Raw genomic sequence first — 19,270 nt, 5'->3', positions numbered from 1 at the left:
AAGCTGAAAGCAAGACAAGGTTTTCAGCCCTCTTAAAAGAAATAGAAGTTAACTTTCAAAGGCTAATATAAAATCCACAGAATCAAGGACATTCGAAGTTATGCAAGAAATTCTGTACTGCCATGCCAAGACATCTTTAGGAAGCTAGGATTGTTATGAATCATAGATGCTTAATTTTTAAGCACAGTGAGGTGCATTAATGCCTGCTGTATTTAGATTTTTAATTAGAATTTCTATAGAATTTTATGCACCCATGATAAACAGGAATATTTCTGACATTATGCCAGTTTTACTTGGCTGCAAAATTTCTGGTTTCTTGCCCACACTTTTTGTATTATCTTACTGTAGAGTAAAAATAGTTGAAGCAGACACAGCCTACATTTGGTATCATTAAAATACAGGCCACAACTTTATTTAACTACATAAACAAGCACACATAACTGTAGTGGATTAGGGCATAACAGGCCTTAAGGCCATTAGTTGGTGGGACTGGTCTACTGCAATATAAGCATTGCCTGAATCACTCCCTGTTATAAGGTTATGCTACTTTAAGCTCTTCCTTGTAATACAAACCACAGGATTCAGTGCACTTGCTAGTATTTTCCATATTTTTTTCACTACTAAGAGGGTACGTGGCCAGGCATATGAGGTAAGATACTTCTCAGTTACTTCTACATATCTACAGTTTAACTCTGTACTTCAGCCAGTTGCTCTAGGTTTTGTGTATGGGCAATGGAGAATTATAAGTGCTTTTACAGTGAGATTCAAGTAGCTTCTTTTTGAATTATGCTTTAGGAGGAAATTAATAGCATTTAAGGTGGCTACTTCTTTCCATAAAGGAATGCAGATGACTAGCTCAGATGTGGACTTCCATAATTAACCAAATGAATCCCATCACTGTTGCACTAGGAGAAGACAAACATTTTAGATGGAAAATGAAAAGGAATAAATTCCCACACTTGAGGACGTTAAGAATCGAAGCTGTTCATGACTGTCCAATCCAAGTTCTAATCCAGCAGACATCTTGACTATATTAAAGAGCAATTGTAAACGCTCTGAATGGAGGCTGATTTAACACTTTGCATTTGTGAATCTCATGCCTAACACAAAGGAGTTTGATAGCAGAACAGCACTGGAACAGTTTGGAAGCAGACAGCATACTACGACAGGCCATTTGTTCCTACGAAATCCATAAGTATCTTAGCATTAGTTTCAACTAAGATGATTGTTACCACAGAAGAGCTCAATGGCACATAAAAGATGTTTGGGATGATCCTGAAACCTTAGCATAAAAGCTATCAGTGTATTTGTTAATAGCTTATAATTTATTTGTATCTAGAACCTTTAGATCTTGTTGTTTTGCTTTTTGTCAGAACTTAAAATTCTGCTCTTAAATTAAACGTGTAATAGTAAATGGATATAACATGTAAAATCGCTTTTTTACACCTTATATTTCACACTTCTAAGTGGATGCTGGCTACTTATTTTTCTAGTGGTTAGGAATCTGTATCACTCAACTATTTTAAATCAAAAAGCTAAAAAGGAAACAGTTGCAATTATAACATTGAGACCTGGAAATTCAAAAGAAAGAACAGAAATAATAATATTAAAACTAAATCCTACAAGATTTCATATGTAACTTCAGTAAATACAAGATGGATGAAGCTCATTGCAGAGAAGATTAAGGTGATGCAACGCTAATTTCTACAGAAACATTAAAATACAATTTGACATCTACTTATTCAGATTAATTTCAATCTGCTTTTAAATATTAGAAGGAATAAAGTCTCATGGAATTCCTGCTTCAGTAGGGTTAAACTCACAGCAATGGCCTAAGATTGTGAACTCTCTCTCTCTCTTTAGTTATACTGGAATTTCTGTAAGTATTCTAGCATGAGCTGTACCACACAGAGATCCAAGAAAGATACTGGCAGGCTAATGGATCTGGTTACAGTTTCCTGATCGGAGCTGGCTAGCCTCAGGATAAGGTATATCTGCTCTTAAATGCCGTAAAGTCCCTCTGTTCAACCAGACCCTCAATGAGACCCTGACTTGCTCTCACCACTTCAGAGAAGGTAGCTGATGTAAAACATAATTATATATGCGGAGATTCTTCTCACGTGGGGAATATTCCACCAGGATCATTTTTTAGTGCAACAGATGAGTTTTAGCATCAGTTTAAGATAAACATACTTGTTTTAATTGATAATGTCTATTTGGTCCTTACTGACCAAGGAAGGACTGACTTTGTCAGTGTGCTGTACGAGAAAGAATAGGTTGGCTTGTGCTGGTTTTGGCTGGGGTAGAGGTAATTTTTTTTAGTAGCTAGTATGGGGCTATGCTTTGGATTTGTGCTGGAAACAGTGTTTGTGCTGGAAACGTGGGGTTAAGCCACGACAGGCTTGATAATCTTTGTACTGAAGAGGGATTGAGTGTGCAATATTTTCAGTCATATTTCTTGGTTCTGGAAATTACGCTTTCTGCTTATCCGAAAAAAAGAATGTGAGTTTAGTGACTGTCAGAGAACTCTATACAGGAAAATTATATATACAGGTTATTTATGTGCTTGATGTAATAGAAAGACAAAAAATTCTTATATGAGGTAGTATCAAGAAGAGAAAATTTGAACTTATAAAAACATTGTGCAAAAGTTTTGTTAATTTTTTTAAAACTAGTAATATACTTTGAGAATATCCCAAGTGATACATTAAAAAGCTCAACAAACATATACCATATTGAATAATCTGAACAAAGTGAACATAAACATATCAAAAGATCCATTAGAACTACAACAAAAATCGGATAGCAAATTTGATATGCTCAGTCAGACATTTATGACTGGATTAATTACTACTAACATAAACCAGAGAGCATATGGAGAAAAGATGATATAACCTAATAAGCTCTATTCAGTAAAAAAATTATACAGAGGCCACCAAATGGAACATATGTAAAAAACTCATCTGCACACCAGATATTTACTACTTTTTTTTTTAGGTAACATGGTAGGGCATCATGGGAAGCTATCAAGATTTAAATATAATCACTTTAACCTCTTATTTTACCTCTTATCTATTTATTCTCCTTTCCATAACACTAAAGCATGGTTTGTTGATTACATGCCTCTTTCTCCCTCCCTCCTGCCCCCCTTTTTTTTTAAAAATTAAAGATCTTTTTTGTAATATTTAGTCTTAGGCATGATACTTAAAGTAGAAAAAACTATACAAGGAAACACTTTCCTTAACTTTATCTGTAGGCTGAATTTTTTCCCTTCCAAGAGCAGAATGTCTTTAAATATTTTCAACACTTAATACAGAAGAGATTTGCAAAGTTATACAAAAGAGGAAAATTAACTGTAGCTTGTGATATAATAAAAAAAATTAAATGTAAATAAAGGTACACTTTCCAAAGACCATTTAGAGTTAGGTCCTATTGTCAACGAGGCTCTTACATATTTGAATGTTTCTTATACTAGCAGTATTTTATTAATATTTTTATTAACTTATTCCATTAACATCTGTATTAGCATATCATACTAACAGTTGATGATTCAAAGAAAGGTTCATTGACATAAGACGTATCTAAGAAGAACCAGAAGACAATTACAGAGAAGCTGGATAAGCATTATCTATTTCCACAGTGAATATTTAATACAAAAAATATGATTTCATTTCATATGTATCAAACTATCATTTTCATAAATAGTTCTTGCATAAGTCAATAATTTTAACCTGAGATTCCCCTAAGAGAAAAATACAAGAACCACAAAATGCAGAAATATAAATTCTACATCTAGAAAAAGAGATACATGAACAAAAAGAAACAAAATTTCTGTTTAACATAGCTGTCAAATATTCAACTTCAAAATGTAGTAGAACGTTTTTTAAAATCTGAATATTTTATCACTGGAACAAACTGATTTCTTTACAGAGACTTAAACTGAGCTATTTCTACTGAATCACACTTTACCTTTTTCAAATTAAATGTTTAATGTTGTGCAAGCAAACTTTTTAAAAGAGACACTATTTTGAGATTCAAGAATAGAAACATTACATCAACATAACCATTTTTTAACTGTTGACTTACCTAAATTTTTATTACTATATTTTTTGGGCTTCATTTTATGGGCCCTCTTCAGCATTAGCTGTGCAGTAGAAATATCCTTAAAACCCCTAGGGGAAGAGAATAACTTACTAAACATTTCACATATATTATGTTACACTAAATGCATATTATTGTATAATGTACTTTTCAAAAAGAATACAAGTATATAGTACTTCTTATGCATGGTATGCAACTTTCTGAATTACACAGATAGCTGCAATGCTTATCTTAATATTACATTATTGCAACTTATTAAGCCGGTCTCCCAGCTTGTAAAAGTAATTACAATAATTTTCACTTTGGTAGAAAACAGAGATTCTTGAAAGATGGAACTTAAAAAAAGCAAGCAACAGCAGCCAACTACACTGTACCTATTCCTGGCAGTCACTATCTAAGCAAAATAGCTTAACATACCATTCTTCTGAAATTCTCTCTTCTTTTTTAGACATGAATGAAAATTTATTTTTTTCCTTCCAGTCAGAGAGCTGTGACATTGTTCCCTTCCCTGACCTGAAAACAAAGTATAAGAGCAGTACTGAAAGGTAGGCAAATAAGGAAGGGTCTTGGGTGACTATTTTACAGCCTTTGTTATTCTGCAAGTTGTTTGTGCCTTTCAAAGGGACTTTTGAAGCTTGGAAATAATACAAAAAAATCTATTTTAATACTCCAGGAAGGCTTTATCTTGGAGAATAATAAAAGTCTGCCATCAATTTGAAATGTTTACATTTCAATTACTTGAAGCATATTTCAGTCCTTTCTCTCCAAAAGAATGCAGCTGTGTAAGAAATCCCTTTTAATCTTTATCTAGTCTTAAAAATCTCAATTTCAACATCTTTGTTATGATGTATGTGAAAAAATGCAACTTTTACAATTTATAGTCTAACCTAGATAAATAAAAATAACAACTGAATTTAATATATTTGGTTTTAACAAGTAAATACATTGTAACTCCAGTAATATATTATTAACCAAAAGCAGCAAAAGCATCAGAAAACAGCCTCAAGTTCTCCTCCTTTCGATTTCTGTCAAATCCAAATGAACTAAATACAATGAAAAAATATATTATTAACTTACCTGCTACAAAAGCGGATATTTTCTGCTGAGTATGAATGTGGTCTGTTAACACACTGCCAAACTTCTTGTAGTGACAATGGCAAACTATTTGAATGTTCACTGGAATTTGAAGGCCTAGAATACTTCTAAGTAAGAGAAAGAAAAAAAATGCAGTTGATGATTCCTGCAAGTTTGAGTTTGAAATGTGCAGGTAAACCTGCATCAGAGTTTGCAAAATCTATTACCATAACAGAAAGGATTCTTAATGGTATTATGACCATTACAGACCTTACCTTCAATTAACTAAATAGGGCAAAAAGGTGACTTTAATTATACTTAACGCCCCCAAATATAATGAATTATATATTTATAAGACTCCTTTCTTTTAATTGTAGGAAATAAAACATTAGTAATACTACACTTGTAACAAGAAGAGAAAACCCTACCAAAACAAAAAGCTAAAACTTCAAAGTTTATCAAATAACTAGCAGACATTACAGTTCAATGACCTTTAGCTGTTCTGAAAACATTCAGCTGTTGTCATATAATGCAGATCTTAGTATTTTTAAAGTAGTGTGTCAACTAGCAATTTTTAATCCATTGCCAAATGTACAGATGAAGCACATCATCTTTTTTTCTGCTACTGTGAAGTGTTGAAATAAATCCAAAATAAAGAAAAAATTAAGCAAATGAAAGAAAATCTAAAAGAAAAATTGCATCTGGGGATGAGGAGGAAGTCTGAGACTTCTAAAAGTAATTGTGTTTTTCAAGTCAATAGATTGTCGTATTAATCACCACAGAATAGCATATCCTTAAGGAATGAATAAAGACTGAAGAGTAAGAAGTTTCTGTGACATGTTACCTTTGGCCAGTGCAGCTGGTTTGAGAGCAGGAGTGTTTTTGAAGGGAAACGGGTGGAATCTAGAGTTAGCCATTCCTTCTCTAATGCAGCCTGCATGAATAAGTAAAGTCAAATAGCGCACTGATAAAATCAGTTTAGTTTTGATAACTTTTGCAAAGTCTCTTTTAAATTGTCTTACATACTGTTTCAAGCGCTTTCAAGTTGTATATCAGAACTGCCACCTGCAGAGCAATCACACTTAAAACACTTTTGGAGATGCTGTATTGTACTGTTTTATTTTAAACAAATCAGATTAACAGTATGTGTGGGTTGGGGGGGTGTGGTGTGTGTTTTTTGCTTTGTTTTGTTTTGTTTTTTAAATAAGATGCATCCCCTCCATCTCAAATTCTTGTAATTTTATCCCAACATTGTTAGTAAACCCAAGTTATTAAAAACGACTGCCAAACTCTGAAAAAATACAGACCTAAGGTAATTAAAGGCCTAAAGAACATGAACAGCTTTGCTGTTTTTGACTAATAGAGTATTTTATATCCAGATGTAGGTGCTTCACTCTGTCAAACTTGCTTTTGTTGAGTTGAACTGAATTGCTGAACAGTTTTCATGGAAATCTGGGTTTAAAAAAGTGAATGCTATATGTATTTATTCCTTCAATTAATCAATTTTATTTTTGATGTAATGGAATAGTTTGCAAACTAAAATAATAGCCTGGAATTAAGAGGGGTAACAGGATTAGGTGCTAACTGATGTCTCTGGCACTTCAAGGCAGAATTCAGTTTTCTTTCATCAAAACAAAATTCAGATTTTGTTTCAAACTCAACCTGTATATGACTTATTTTTCTTATACTTCCTTGAGTTTTTTGACCACATGTTCTTTCAATATATTCTGATAAGTGAGAGAAGTAAATTACTCCCACACAGTAAGTAAATGCCTCTGAAGAATTTGGCTTCACTTACACAGGGCTCAGTCATTCAGGCAGTTCTTCCTTCAGCAGCAAACAGCCTGGGGTTCATTCTCTTGAAAATGTCTAATTCATAAAACCGGACTATGTTTCTCCCATTCACAGATTATTTCAGATTGCACTGAGTTCTGACCCTGAGAAAGTATCCTAACTTTGGATACCTTACTGTGTAGTTTGTGTAAACAGGACTTTGCACATCCTTAGACTGGTGAACAAGAAGGCCTTCCAAACGCTTTGAAATTCTGAGACAAAAGGATCATATTCTAGCTATTTTGAAAACATTACTTCAGGTAGTGGTTTCACGATTTGGTGACTCCAAGACCACTCACTGGTCTGTGAACCAGTATTATTCTTCTTCCGTTTTGCCCTAGCTTTTCAAAATAAATTTTCAATAAATTTTGACTTTATTTTCATGCCTTAAAAGGATGCATTCTTACATTTTTGATCCTTGTTTCTGGAATTTCCTAATCTGTGATTACAGTATGTTTTGGTTTTCAATTTTTATTTAATAAATCTGGATAAATTCTATGCCCTCATTATTAACAGATGATATCTCTTTACCACTCTTCCCCTTCTTACCATTTCAATTAATGATAAATATACAACATTATCCTTTTTACCACACCTCCTCTCTCAGGTGGTTGTATATATTAAGAAATCTATGTAAATAAACTGTAGATGCATGCAACAAATAAAATGTATCACATTCTTTAACTGTTACATTTACCTACAACCCAGTAGCGTATCTCTCTTCAGTGATTACTCTTGTGCTGATAACAACCAAACGGTTGATTCAAACAATTTTCATGAAAAAAAAAAGTCATAGTTAAAATCTATTCCAGAAGCAGATTGTAGTAAATCAAATCCCAAAGGCGATAATTTAGAGACGTGAAATTGGTACAACTCATACACAGAAGACTGACAAGTTCATATGTCCGCAGAGACAAAGCTGTGACATATTCAAGTTTTGCAATTGCCTGGGGTCTATGGGGAGAATGGTAAAAATGAATAACTATGAAAAAGGGAGAAAATCTGACCAAAAACTGCCAATGAAATTAGATATTATTCCTCCTTGTCCTCCTTGAATTTAGTCTTCCATTGCACTGTGCAAATCATATTTCTAGCTTTTCAGATGAGAGTTTTTAACTTATTTTCTGAGTGTGGGCATGCAATCCTGTCACAGGTAAACTCAATGTCTGCAAAAGATGTGTCTTCAACTTTGTTGGTATATAAAGGTATATGAAAATGGCAAATTTCTGAAGTATTTTTTTCCTCCTCTATTTGCAAAAGAATCAATACAGCTGGGAGAGAGGTAGATTTCCACTTCTTGTACAATTTAAATGTCAATCAACTTAATTGGTGTGTACAATGATGTGTCCATTAATTACCTGGGTACTTATATGTCTTACATTAACAGTGAATATGATCCAAGTTCTACTGCCAGATTTCAGGGGAAGCTTGCATCCTAGATATTTGAATTTTTACCTCTCTGATGAAATTGTTTGTGACAGAAATCAATAAAATCATGGAACATGAAAACTAACACTCCAAAGCTGTAGTCAATTTTTTGGAACAAGAATCATTTAAGCAGTACACTGATGTAATCTTTTTGCTTTGTAGTTGTACCATAACCCAATTAAAGTTCTTTGCTTTTAATATTTAGGTTGAAACTTTTCTCACAATTATTTTCTTAGCCCAGCGTTTGCCATTTATTAATTTAATATTCTCCACAGTGTTTTTATTTCTTTCATAGCCTATAAAATGTCTTTCAGTGTTCTAAGTGTTGAAAAGAAATACCAATGAAAACATAAAAGCATGATTCAAAGGTATAAATATGCAAGACAAAAAAAAAAAGATAACTAATTTATCTTTAAGCACATCTGCCACTCCTATGAATGTGTAGCATATTATAAAAATATACCACACTGTCATTTGCTGTGGTCAAAAAAAATAAACACATAATTGATTTTCAAATATATGCTCTTCCACTATGTTTATCCCTAGTGATTTTGACAGCACTAAGTTCAAGAAACTTCTATCAACATTTTTCCCATAAACACAATCCTGAATTATAACTAATACAAAGTTTGACAGATTTACCAATACCTAAGGCTAAAAAATAGATCCATTTCTACTGACATTGTCCACTAAGAAAAAAAAAGCAATCTGAGATGAAGTACAAAACAAATAAAATGATAAAGTTTGATTGTACGGTCTACAAAAACAGTTATAGGCATACTATATTTATGTTTATTTCTAAAGCCAAATTAAGGAATCAATTTCATAAATACTGAGGTATATAACATAGTTTTACACATATGTGTAAATCACATACAGTTCATTTAACACAGATTAGATCATCTGAATATATCTTTTACACTTCTGGATCTTCCATACTTTATTTCCAATGTTTGTTTCAAATCAAAGACTGTATTGATTACTTCAATTTTCACAAGCACACAAAATATACCTTTCTAATTTTTTGTTAAAACTTCACAGAAGTAAATTCACTTTAACTTACTATTTGAAACACATTTTTAATACTTGGCAAATTTTTCAAGGGTTTCTTTCTTTTTTTTTTCCTTTGCCAGACTTTATGTTAGTTTTCACTTAGCTCCGGCTCAGGACACAAACAAGGTATTTCAAAGACTAGAAAGAATACAGACCACCAAATTTGCTATTAAAGACAGTACAATTATCCCTGACATCATTCTTCAACAAGAATAAGGTGTGAATATAATTGGTTTTGTTGTTTTTCTTCTGAATTTTAATAATAACATTTCCATATTATTAGCTATTTCCATTTATCCATATAGAATCAAGAACTTTTTATCCTGATTCACAATGCATTTTTTACCCTTTGAGAGTCTAATCCTACAGTTTTTTTTCTCCTCTTTGATTTTGTAGCTCATCAGTGAACTCTGCAGGATTTCATGGCATATGATATATAACCTTTTTCATTTTGTTACTCCTTCGTTTCTAAAATATTTATTCTATCCCTTCCTTTCCAAAATGTAATGACTATTTACCAACAAGCATTAAACTTCTGTGGTCTTGAAAACACTCCAATCCTACAACCACCAAAGTCAGTGAGAATGATTCTACTAACTTTAACAGGGACTGAATGAGCTACTGAAAAGTGGAGTTTTCGTGCAAATGTTATTTATACAATCTAATTCGAGGCATCTTTTATATGCTCTGGATTAGATTCTGGAGCTACATAATCTTTTATAATGATGATACATGTAATTTGGGCTGTTCTGAGTCTTATTTAAACTAGGAACAAAAAATAGTTCATAGGACACAGCGTCAAACCTACACTCAGCTTTAAAGCGCTTCTACAAGTAACTGTCCAAACTGTGAATAATGCTATTACACATTGCCTTTTATTTCTCTTAGATCAAGGAGGATCACAAGAGTATAATAAAACCCAAACCAATCCCCAAAACTGTACTATGGTTAGAAGCACAGGATGCAAGAAGGCATTAACAATACAGGCTGAAAAGAAAGGCCAGCATTTGATATCTAAAACAACTCTGTTCTGGGTCAGACCAAATATCTATCTACATCAGTACTCTGCTTCCAGAAGAGTTCAGTAGCAGATGCTTATGGAAAGAATGAAAGAATCTGGACATGTTGAGGACAATCCTTCCTTTGGTATATCCTTTCAGACCTTGGAAATTGGTGGTTTAAGGATTTTCTGCTAACATCTAGGAAAAGATTCCTCAACTTAAAACAGTAATCTAACTTCTTATGACAAATATAACCATCTAGTCAGTGTGTTTGCAAGGTCATCTCTATGTTGAGAAAGAATGCAAATCATCTACATAGCCCAGAGCATGTAACTGCTGAAGTGGTGTAGTTTAACTCCAAAAGGTCAACATGTTGGCTGCTATGGGAGCTGAAGCTACCCGAGGTTTCCAAACATGGTGGACCTCAGAATCACAAGATGAATCATCACCTGAAAAACCATGAAACTATTTCTGAAAATTAGGGAGAACTAACTCTTTATACCTCTTTCCTTTCTTCTTTCATTTCCTCATTGACTCACTCACTGTTTGCAGGACAGCAATGGTTTAGCCAGAAAAATTGTTTTATTGATATTTCTGTAGTCCTTTTCTTTATACGGTATCTTAAGACAAAAATAGGAAAATTACCCAACAGAATATAAACAAGCAGAAGAAAATTAATATCCAATACTCACTCTGAACTCAGAGTCATGACTGGCCCCTGAACGTTACAACAGAATAGGAGGAATGGGAGGTAAAAAAAAAAAGCATCTTTTATTAAAAAAAAATATTTCCACATTACAATTTCACAGAAACAGTGTGTGGAATTCCTTGCTTTTAAAAAAAAATATTTACCCTCCAGTTCACCTGCCTGGTTTTGTCTAACCTGTTTTTCTGGACTTCTGCTCTCCTCAGTGAGGCAGGCCATTAGTGTCATTCTCAGTCAGACTGGCCTTTTTTCAACCAGATTTTACAAAGTATCAGCCCTGCCTACATTCAAATTAATTTTTAATAAAAATAAAATGTGAAAAGAGGAAATAAATAAATAAATCAGAATGAATCTTTCCACTAGTTTTCTCTATAGAATAGAAGTTTAAATAAAGTTCTTCAGGGTGGTGGAGTCCTTGATTTCTACTTTCCTAGTTTTTAGTGAGTATATTTGAATAGTGCAGTTAAAGTCCAGTTCACTCCAAGAAAATAAAACAAAAAGACAAGTGAAAGACAGTACTTTAATCCAAGGCAGAACATTCAACAGCATTCTATGACTATTTCAAATAAGCTGACAAAATTTATTTTTGGGCAATACATGCCGCATGAAGAACTACTTCTCCTAGTGTTCAACATCCTGTAGGTTAAATAATTGCTCAGAGACTGGGAGGGGGAGCGGTCAGGGAGAAGAATCATATGCTGAAGCTTAACCCTGTGGATACTCACAATAGAAAAGAGCATACCACAGCCAGCCATAATGTACCGTCTGTCATCTGGCAGAAAGCTGTAACTTTCTCTCTTGATTCCTGGCAAATATATTTCACTCTGTGGTGTATTTCATTTAAATATCGTGCTACTCCACGACAACATCTTTCATTTCTTTTTAAACTAAACTTCATTTCTGCCAAGGCCTAAGTAATCTTTGCTAGAAATTTCTTCTCTAAAAGCATAAGCAAGTTTTGACAAACTTCTCGAGAAATCATAAATTTTTAGCTCTTATAGCTGATACAGAAGGACTAGATCACTTTTCTATGCTCATTTATATATCATTGGTAGACTGTGATTGAAAACTTCTTTTGAAATTAAAGATCTGAATATTTTTGTGTATTTAGCCTTTTTTTTCATCCAGTTTTTTTTAGGAATCAGATTAGTCAATGGGCTACCTTTTCTGAGAAACTCAAGTTTATGCGTAAAGGTTAGTTCAATGTTAGAAAATTGAATATCAATTCAGAGCCAGACTTTCTAAAAAAATTCCAAAGCTAACACAGTATCAAATATGAACATCTTTACCTGAATCATCTATCAGTTGCATTATTATTCCATTTTCAATACCACAAAAAATTCAGTCTAAGTTCTGCCATTTTAAAGCTATATGTAAATGTGTTGATTTGACCAATTTTATAAAAACCTGTATACAGACTTCTTTTTAATTAGCTTAGTGGATATACATTTTATAGAAAACAAATCCCTGAACTGCAAGCAGTAGGAAAAATAGCCTTTTTCTCTGGATTTGTCTTTCATGCTTTTTCACATATTTTATGTGGTGAAGATAAATAGGTTAGCACCCTAATAAAGGTTATTTTAACCTTTGGCAATGCTTCTTTTTCATCCCTGTCTTTATATAAAACAAGAGAATTAGAAAGGAAAGCTGGGCACGGCTGCATTCTTACAATTGCTAAAACCAAACAGTGTTTCAAGCCAAAAAAAGTAGCGAGTATCATATGGATTCCAGAGAAACATCACAACGATTAATTGACCCCAAGAGATTTTAAAGAGTTATAAAAGCTGGTTAATTATTAGAGCACATTCTTGTAGGAAAATTAGAGGACAAGGATAGTTGTGTAGTGGTCCATTTATAAGAAGGATATATTGACAATTACTGGAAAAATCACAACATTCTGTTAAGAAAAACATTCCAGAAAATTTTACTGGGGAATGTCTTCTACAAATGCCATTTTTTCAAACTGTTTAATAAGCTCAGAAAACTAACTGTTCACTCGAATGCTAATACACACACACGTATATATATATATGTATTTTTATTTAAGTACCTATGTGATTTCTCTAAATACATATGACTAAAACTATGGAAATAATTTATTTCAGAATATACAAAAGTAAATGAATAATGAAAATTTCAGGGACAAAAATCTTTTTTCATTCACAAAAAACGTTGAATGTATACATGCATAATTAACTCCCCAAAAGTCTGAATCTTATTGTAGCTCATGTCAGTCATTCATGACCTACATGACCCAAGCTTTTCTAGAAATGCATTTTTGTCTTAAGCTTGACAGTGTTCAAAGGAAGTTCTGGGTCCTACATATTTTTTTGAATACACAATAAAAAATACAGATGGGTAAACGGTAAGCTCAGCTTCAGAGGTTAGACATGGTTCAAGTAAGCATCAGAAACGTATGCTTCAAAAATCTTTTGAGATGTATACCCCCACCCACCTCAATAAACATCATTTTCCTGGCACCTTCAGGCCACCCCTCAAATGGCTCTAAGACCCCAGATGCAGTCTTTCCCCGTTAAAATGACAAGAATCTTCAGGTCTTCCCCCATCTGACTCTGCCACACTACACAAACTTTAGCTGGTATGTCCCTATAAGCCTCTTTCCAAGTCCTTCTACCTCTGTGAAAACAAACAAAACTTTCAAGGGACAATGAATTAAAAAAACCCAACAAACAAAACAGCCAAGGGACCCCTCATCCCCACCCCTTAAATACTGTACATTCAGAGAATACACGATTTCAAATGAAGATAACCCCAAATATTGGGGAATGAATACTAAAACACAATAGAAAAGAGCTGTAGTTCAGCTTGCAGTTTTGTCAAAGGAAGGGAAGTTAGGCAGAAGCACAGGGTAATAAAAAATAGACTAATCACAGGTTTATAGTTTAACCTTTATAGTCTAACCTTTAATATGTTTCAAAGTTCATGCCACATTAGAAATTTGATTCAATTTCAAGACAACTTTTCCTTTTTGTTTAGAAGGAAGATAAAGAGCAAAGAAGGACTAAGTTGTAAGCATGTATTTTTTGAAACTGATGATAATAAATCTCTAATTATACTAAAAATGCTTAATTCTAAAGAAGATATGTCTTAATCATCTCTCAGCTTCACTTATACTGTCCTCCTTATATGTTCCTAGCACTAACTCTTCTATTTGAAATAAATTGTGCACAAATGAATCTGGAAGTTGAAATTTTTTGATTCATAACCGTAGTCTCAACACCTTAAATCTTTTGACACCTGCACTGCTACTCTCTGGGAAATTCAAGAGCTTCAGGAGCTCATTCTTTGGGATGTTTTCCTGTTGTAAACTCAGATTTGTGAAATGATCCATAGCTACTGCTAGTTCCATATCAAAATAAAATTTTACAGTATTTTCCATACAAACAAAATGACTAGACTGAGAACAAAGAGATGGTTTTAACAGTATTCAGCATTTAGGAATCCTTAGACCACTCCATTCAAGGACTAACTAGACATAAAGTTAAATGGTTTTTAGCTAAATTAACCTTGTGTTATAAGGTATGGGGGTTTTTTTCCCCTTCCATTTCCGCTATTAGAAACTCAAGAACTGCATGGCAAAGAAAGTCCATTGGGACCCTAGATTCCTTTCTGTGGTGTTGCTTCCTAGACAGTCAGCCCCTAGCCAAGAGCGTTGCATGGGGTGACTCTAGGCCCTATAAGAGACTTTGCACTTGCTCTTTTTGAACATCATGAGGCTCTGGTCAGCCTGTTTATCTAGCCTGTGCAGACTGCTCTAAAGAACACTCTGGTCCTCCAGCATACCAACCGCTGCCCCTAATTTGGTATCATCTGCACACTTGCTGAGATTGCACTCTGCCCCATCATACAGGTTATTAATTAAAATATTAACTATTTTGGTCCCCCTACCATCCATGATGGGCTCCATTAATTACTGTCCACAAGTTGGATTTTGCATCATAGAACATGACTATTTGAGCCTGGCAGTCCAGTCAATTTGCCACTCACCTTATGGTCTACTTGTCCAGACCATACCTCAACAAATTTTGAGAATAAGACTGTGGGAGACTGTCAATGGCCTTGCTAAAATAAAGGCATGCAATATGCACTGCCCTCCCCTTATTCATAGTGCCAACCACCTTGTGACAGAAAGCAACGAAGTTGATCAGCCCTTGGTAAACCCATGCTGGCTGCTCCCAGTCACCTTCTTTCATGGGTTTAGAAATGGGTTCTGAGAGGATTTGCTCCACAGCCTTCCCAGGAACTGTAATAAGGTTGTTTGGCCTCTAGTTCCCTGGATCTTTCTTCTTGTCTTTCTTGAAGATGGGTGTGATGTCTGCCCTTTTCCAGTCACCAGTAACCTCCCCCAGTTGTCATGACCTTTCAAAGATGATAGAGTATGGCCTCAGAATGTCATCAGGCAGCTTGTTCAATCCCCTTGGATGCACCCCATCTGTTTCCTCGGACTTGTATATGTCCAGGTGAGTTAAGCTGTGCTGTGGCTGGATATCATCTGCTATGTTCTAAACTAAAAGGACTTCAAGCTCCAGGCAATGAGACATGTATGGATTTAAGCGTGGAGGAGAAAGGAAGCTGACGTCTCACTTTCCTCTTTGTTTCCTCCAAAAGTACTGCTATTTAACTCAGTTACAATACTGGCTGCATCAATGGCCTCTTCTCACAGAGCACAAGCAAGTCAGTCAGGAGAGCTCCTGAAATTTGTAAATAAGCATTACTAAAAAATCTTTTTCAATGGAAATCAATGTATGTGGACATGCTAAATATCATACATTTAACTAGATCCTTTAAACACAATCTATACTTACACTAAAATGTCAGTTTTAACATCACACAAAAATTAAAGAACTTAGGGAAGTTATCTTCAATGATTTGGGATCCTTAGCTCAGCTTTCAAGGGACTCCAGATGCAAATGTACTTGCTGAGAAGAACTGATGGCTTTGTTATTACTTCCATTTACAATGATGCATTTGGCTTAGAATCATTTTCCTGTGAGGCTACAATAATGAGTCTAAAACTTGACAAAACTAAGACTTTTTTCACTTTTATACATTTTTCCATTGCTTGGCCTGTTTATTCAATTCTGATGCTTGATGTTGTCTTTAGAGAAATAAGACTAGGAAGTATAATTAATGACATCACTATACTTTGATATGTCATACAAGCTAAATATAATTTAGAAAAATACTATACCATTTGGCTAAATACAGGTTCGAAATGATATCTTTAGTGTCATGCATCATTAGTGGCCTTTCCTTTGGAAAGTATTTGTTTGAATCTGGCTATTTAACCAAGAATTAGAGACCAGCCATGAAGATAGTTTCTGTTTAAAAATTAAAAGCATTTCAGGTGGCATTAAGAACTGAGATCTCATGGTGGAAGGCCAGAAAGCAATCAGAGCACATTCTGCATGAGCTGTGAAGCTGGGGTGTTAGCAACGGCCACAACTCCTAATAGCTCTGTTTGTGTTTATTTTATCAGATACTGACTGAAACAACCTACTTCCAAGGCCAGGATATCTATCAGATAACTAGAAAACAAGATTTCAGCATTTTAGATAAGTGTCATTGCTGAAAGAGGTAGAAAAGAGGCTTTATGTATCTGATGATGCCACAGACCGAGAATGGCATGTGATTCATTAACATAGCAGCTGAAGAAGCAGGATCATATCAAGAGATTGTTGATATACACTCCTTGAAAAGATTGATCTTCCAGTATGTTACTTAGGAGAGAGTTTTTCCCCTCCTTTTTAAAAGAAGAGGATGGATCTAATGAAATTTTCATCATACCCTTTTTTGCTTTTCTACAACACCGTAACCTTATAAGAAATTTGATGAAAAAAAGGATCATGTTCTTTGCAGTATATAATACAGAAAGGCTGGATTCTGATCTGACATTTATAAGCAATTACAAGAGCTAGACAGGTGTAAGAGTGTCAAGATACAAGAAATGTTATGGGGACCTTCTAATCCATAGGCTATGCTTATTTCCTGGCACTAGGCAGAAAACAGCAATCACTGTCATAAGCCCACAATCACAAGCTCACAGCCTGAGACAAACCACATCATGAAGGATTATCTGAAAAGAAAGCAAAACACATTGTATGTGTCTAGTTTGGACATGTGATAAGAATACTAAAGATGGGGGATGTAAAGAAATTGTTGTTCTCATTGCAGTTTACTTTTCAAGTTAGCACATATAAGGTAGTTTTTATTCTTCTAGCCGCCTACCCCCCCACCCCCAAAAAAAAGCCAAAAAGAAAAACAAAACTGCTATCTAGCTGTCATGGAAGGCAAGCAAAAAAATAGGAATGGCTACGTGTCTAAGTGTGGATACCTAAAAAAATGTGAAGGAAACTCTTGGCCAATAATTTCAAAAGCTGTCAAAAACACTGGGATTTTAAAATTCTACATAATCAAGCTCAGAAGCAGAACAACACTTTGTCTCAGGGCAACAGATTTATTCCCTTTGATGAAGGAAGCAGTGACAGTTTTCTTTTTAGCTTGGTTGCAACTTACAAAGTTACTTTCTTTTTGAAAAAGTATTAGATAGCCCTCATTTAAACTAAATTCAAAAAATGGTTTTGAAAAATACAGTACTTACTTTCTGTGCCATGTAACCATCAATATTGGTACTTATCTTGATGAGAATAAGACATATGTCCATATGCTGACTCAGTGTAGGAGAACAGTAATTTTTTCAACGGCCACTGTTCTAAGTAAAGAATTGTCTTAAAACCGATCATATTCAATTGGTTCGGCTTTCTGGCAAGTTCAGCCATTTTGCATTTGGCTCACATCATATTCTCATCAAGAAAACAACAATGCTGATGGTTACGTGGTAGAGAAAGTAAGACCTGTGTCAAGAAAATATGTTGTCAGATTTTGTCCACCAGAGGTGAAGTGAGCTCTGTCTTGTAGATCATTTGCTATGTGGATGGACTGCTGATGAAAGGTTGCCTTAAGATCAGCCTTCTGGAGCATATAGGCTGGAATTCTCCAAAGTCCACATGAAAGACATGAAAATATCACTAAATACCAGGCTCATACTTTTTGAGACATCTGTTGGCCAGATCTTTCGTCTCATCTGGGATAGCCTGTTTGACATTGCACAATACAGCAGTCACAAAACACTACTGCCATCAGTTGCCTCTGAATGTCTTTGGCAACGTACAGGAGCTGATATGAACACAAGAAGATACCTGTAATTGTTCAGGTGAAGTAATTACTATTCATGCTATTGTGAGCAAGATAAAGGCCCTTCCTCCAGCTCAATCCCATGCAATCCATTTTTCACGTGATATGGTGCCAAACTGGTATTAGAAATATACCACTGCTCAATGTGCATGAATGAAGTAAACAGATCATCTTTGCTGAAGACTAGAGTTTTCCCCATGCTGTTTTGCAGCCTCACCTTCCACAGAGCTCTGGGTACACTGACTTTACAATGAAGATATTAAACAGTAATTTAATGAAGATTGGTGCCCAATGACTTATTGCACTGTGATATTTGCAAATGGTTTAGATAGGTGCTTGCACACTAGTGATTTTGTAGAATGCTAGATAATACTGAATAAAATCTTTATGACTGAAATCTACATAAAACTGGTATAAAAAACCCCCAAACAATAACTACACCACAAAATAGTGGACCATTCAGAAAACTTTTGGACAAGACTTAGTACATTTGTATTGGTTTGCAATAAGGAAAGGTTTTTCTGCCCTTCTCTCTCATTTCACTCACCCTATCCAACAGTGAAATCTGGAGTACAAAATGGTGTCCAGATATTTTTCTCTTCCTTCACACCCTAGCATATGGGATCTCTTAGCCCAGCAATACGTACTTTTCCCTACACACTTGTTTGAGGCCCAACAGATAGCCACTGATATCATGTGTCATTATTTGGCTCTGCTTCAGCGCTTTGCTATAAAACACTGAGGCCAGAAAGGAGGGAATAGGAAGTATAGACTGTTCCAAGCTTCTGCTGAAGTAGAAGTTTCTGCAGAAGTAGAAAGTCCATGTGATTTGGTATCGCCCAACTGCAGAGAACGGAAC

The 19,270-nt window shown here is 34.6% G+C and overlaps 1 protein-coding gene across 3 annotated transcripts in view; it reads right to left on the bottom strand.

Annotated features, from left to right (window-relative positions):
* Positions 1 to 19,270, bottom strand: part of LRRIQ1 (leucine rich repeats and IQ motif containing 1) — a 115,149-nt gene that overhangs the window by 49,766 nt on the left and 46,113 nt on the right. For 2 of the 3 annotated variants that reach the window (XM_087765510.1, XM_087765512.1), the window contains exons 19-22: positions 6,020 to 6,109; positions 5,179 to 5,303; positions 4,519 to 4,614; positions 4,087 to 4,172 (exon numbers count right to left, since the gene is read on the bottom strand). In XM_087765510.1, coding sequence (XP_087621636.1) covers positions 4,087 to 4,172; positions 4,519 to 4,614; positions 5,179 to 5,303; positions 6,020 to 6,109 — 397 coding nt within the window. The remainder of the gene's footprint in view (positions 1 to 4,086; positions 4,173 to 4,518; positions 4,615 to 5,178; positions 5,304 to 6,019; positions 6,110 to 19,270) is intronic. The other variant, XM_087765511.1, reaches the window with a different exon arrangement.

Source organism: Nipponia nippon, unplaced genomic scaffold (assembly GCF_047370975.1).
Source record: "Nipponia nippon isolate SJK-2023a ecotype South Korea unplaced genomic scaffold, ASM4737097v1 scaffold_3, whole genome shotgun sequence".
Taxonomy (NCBI): Eukaryota; Metazoa; Chordata; class Aves; order Pelecaniformes; family Threskiornithidae; genus Nipponia; species Nipponia nippon.
This window is presented reverse-complemented; position numbering and strand designations above follow the sequence as displayed.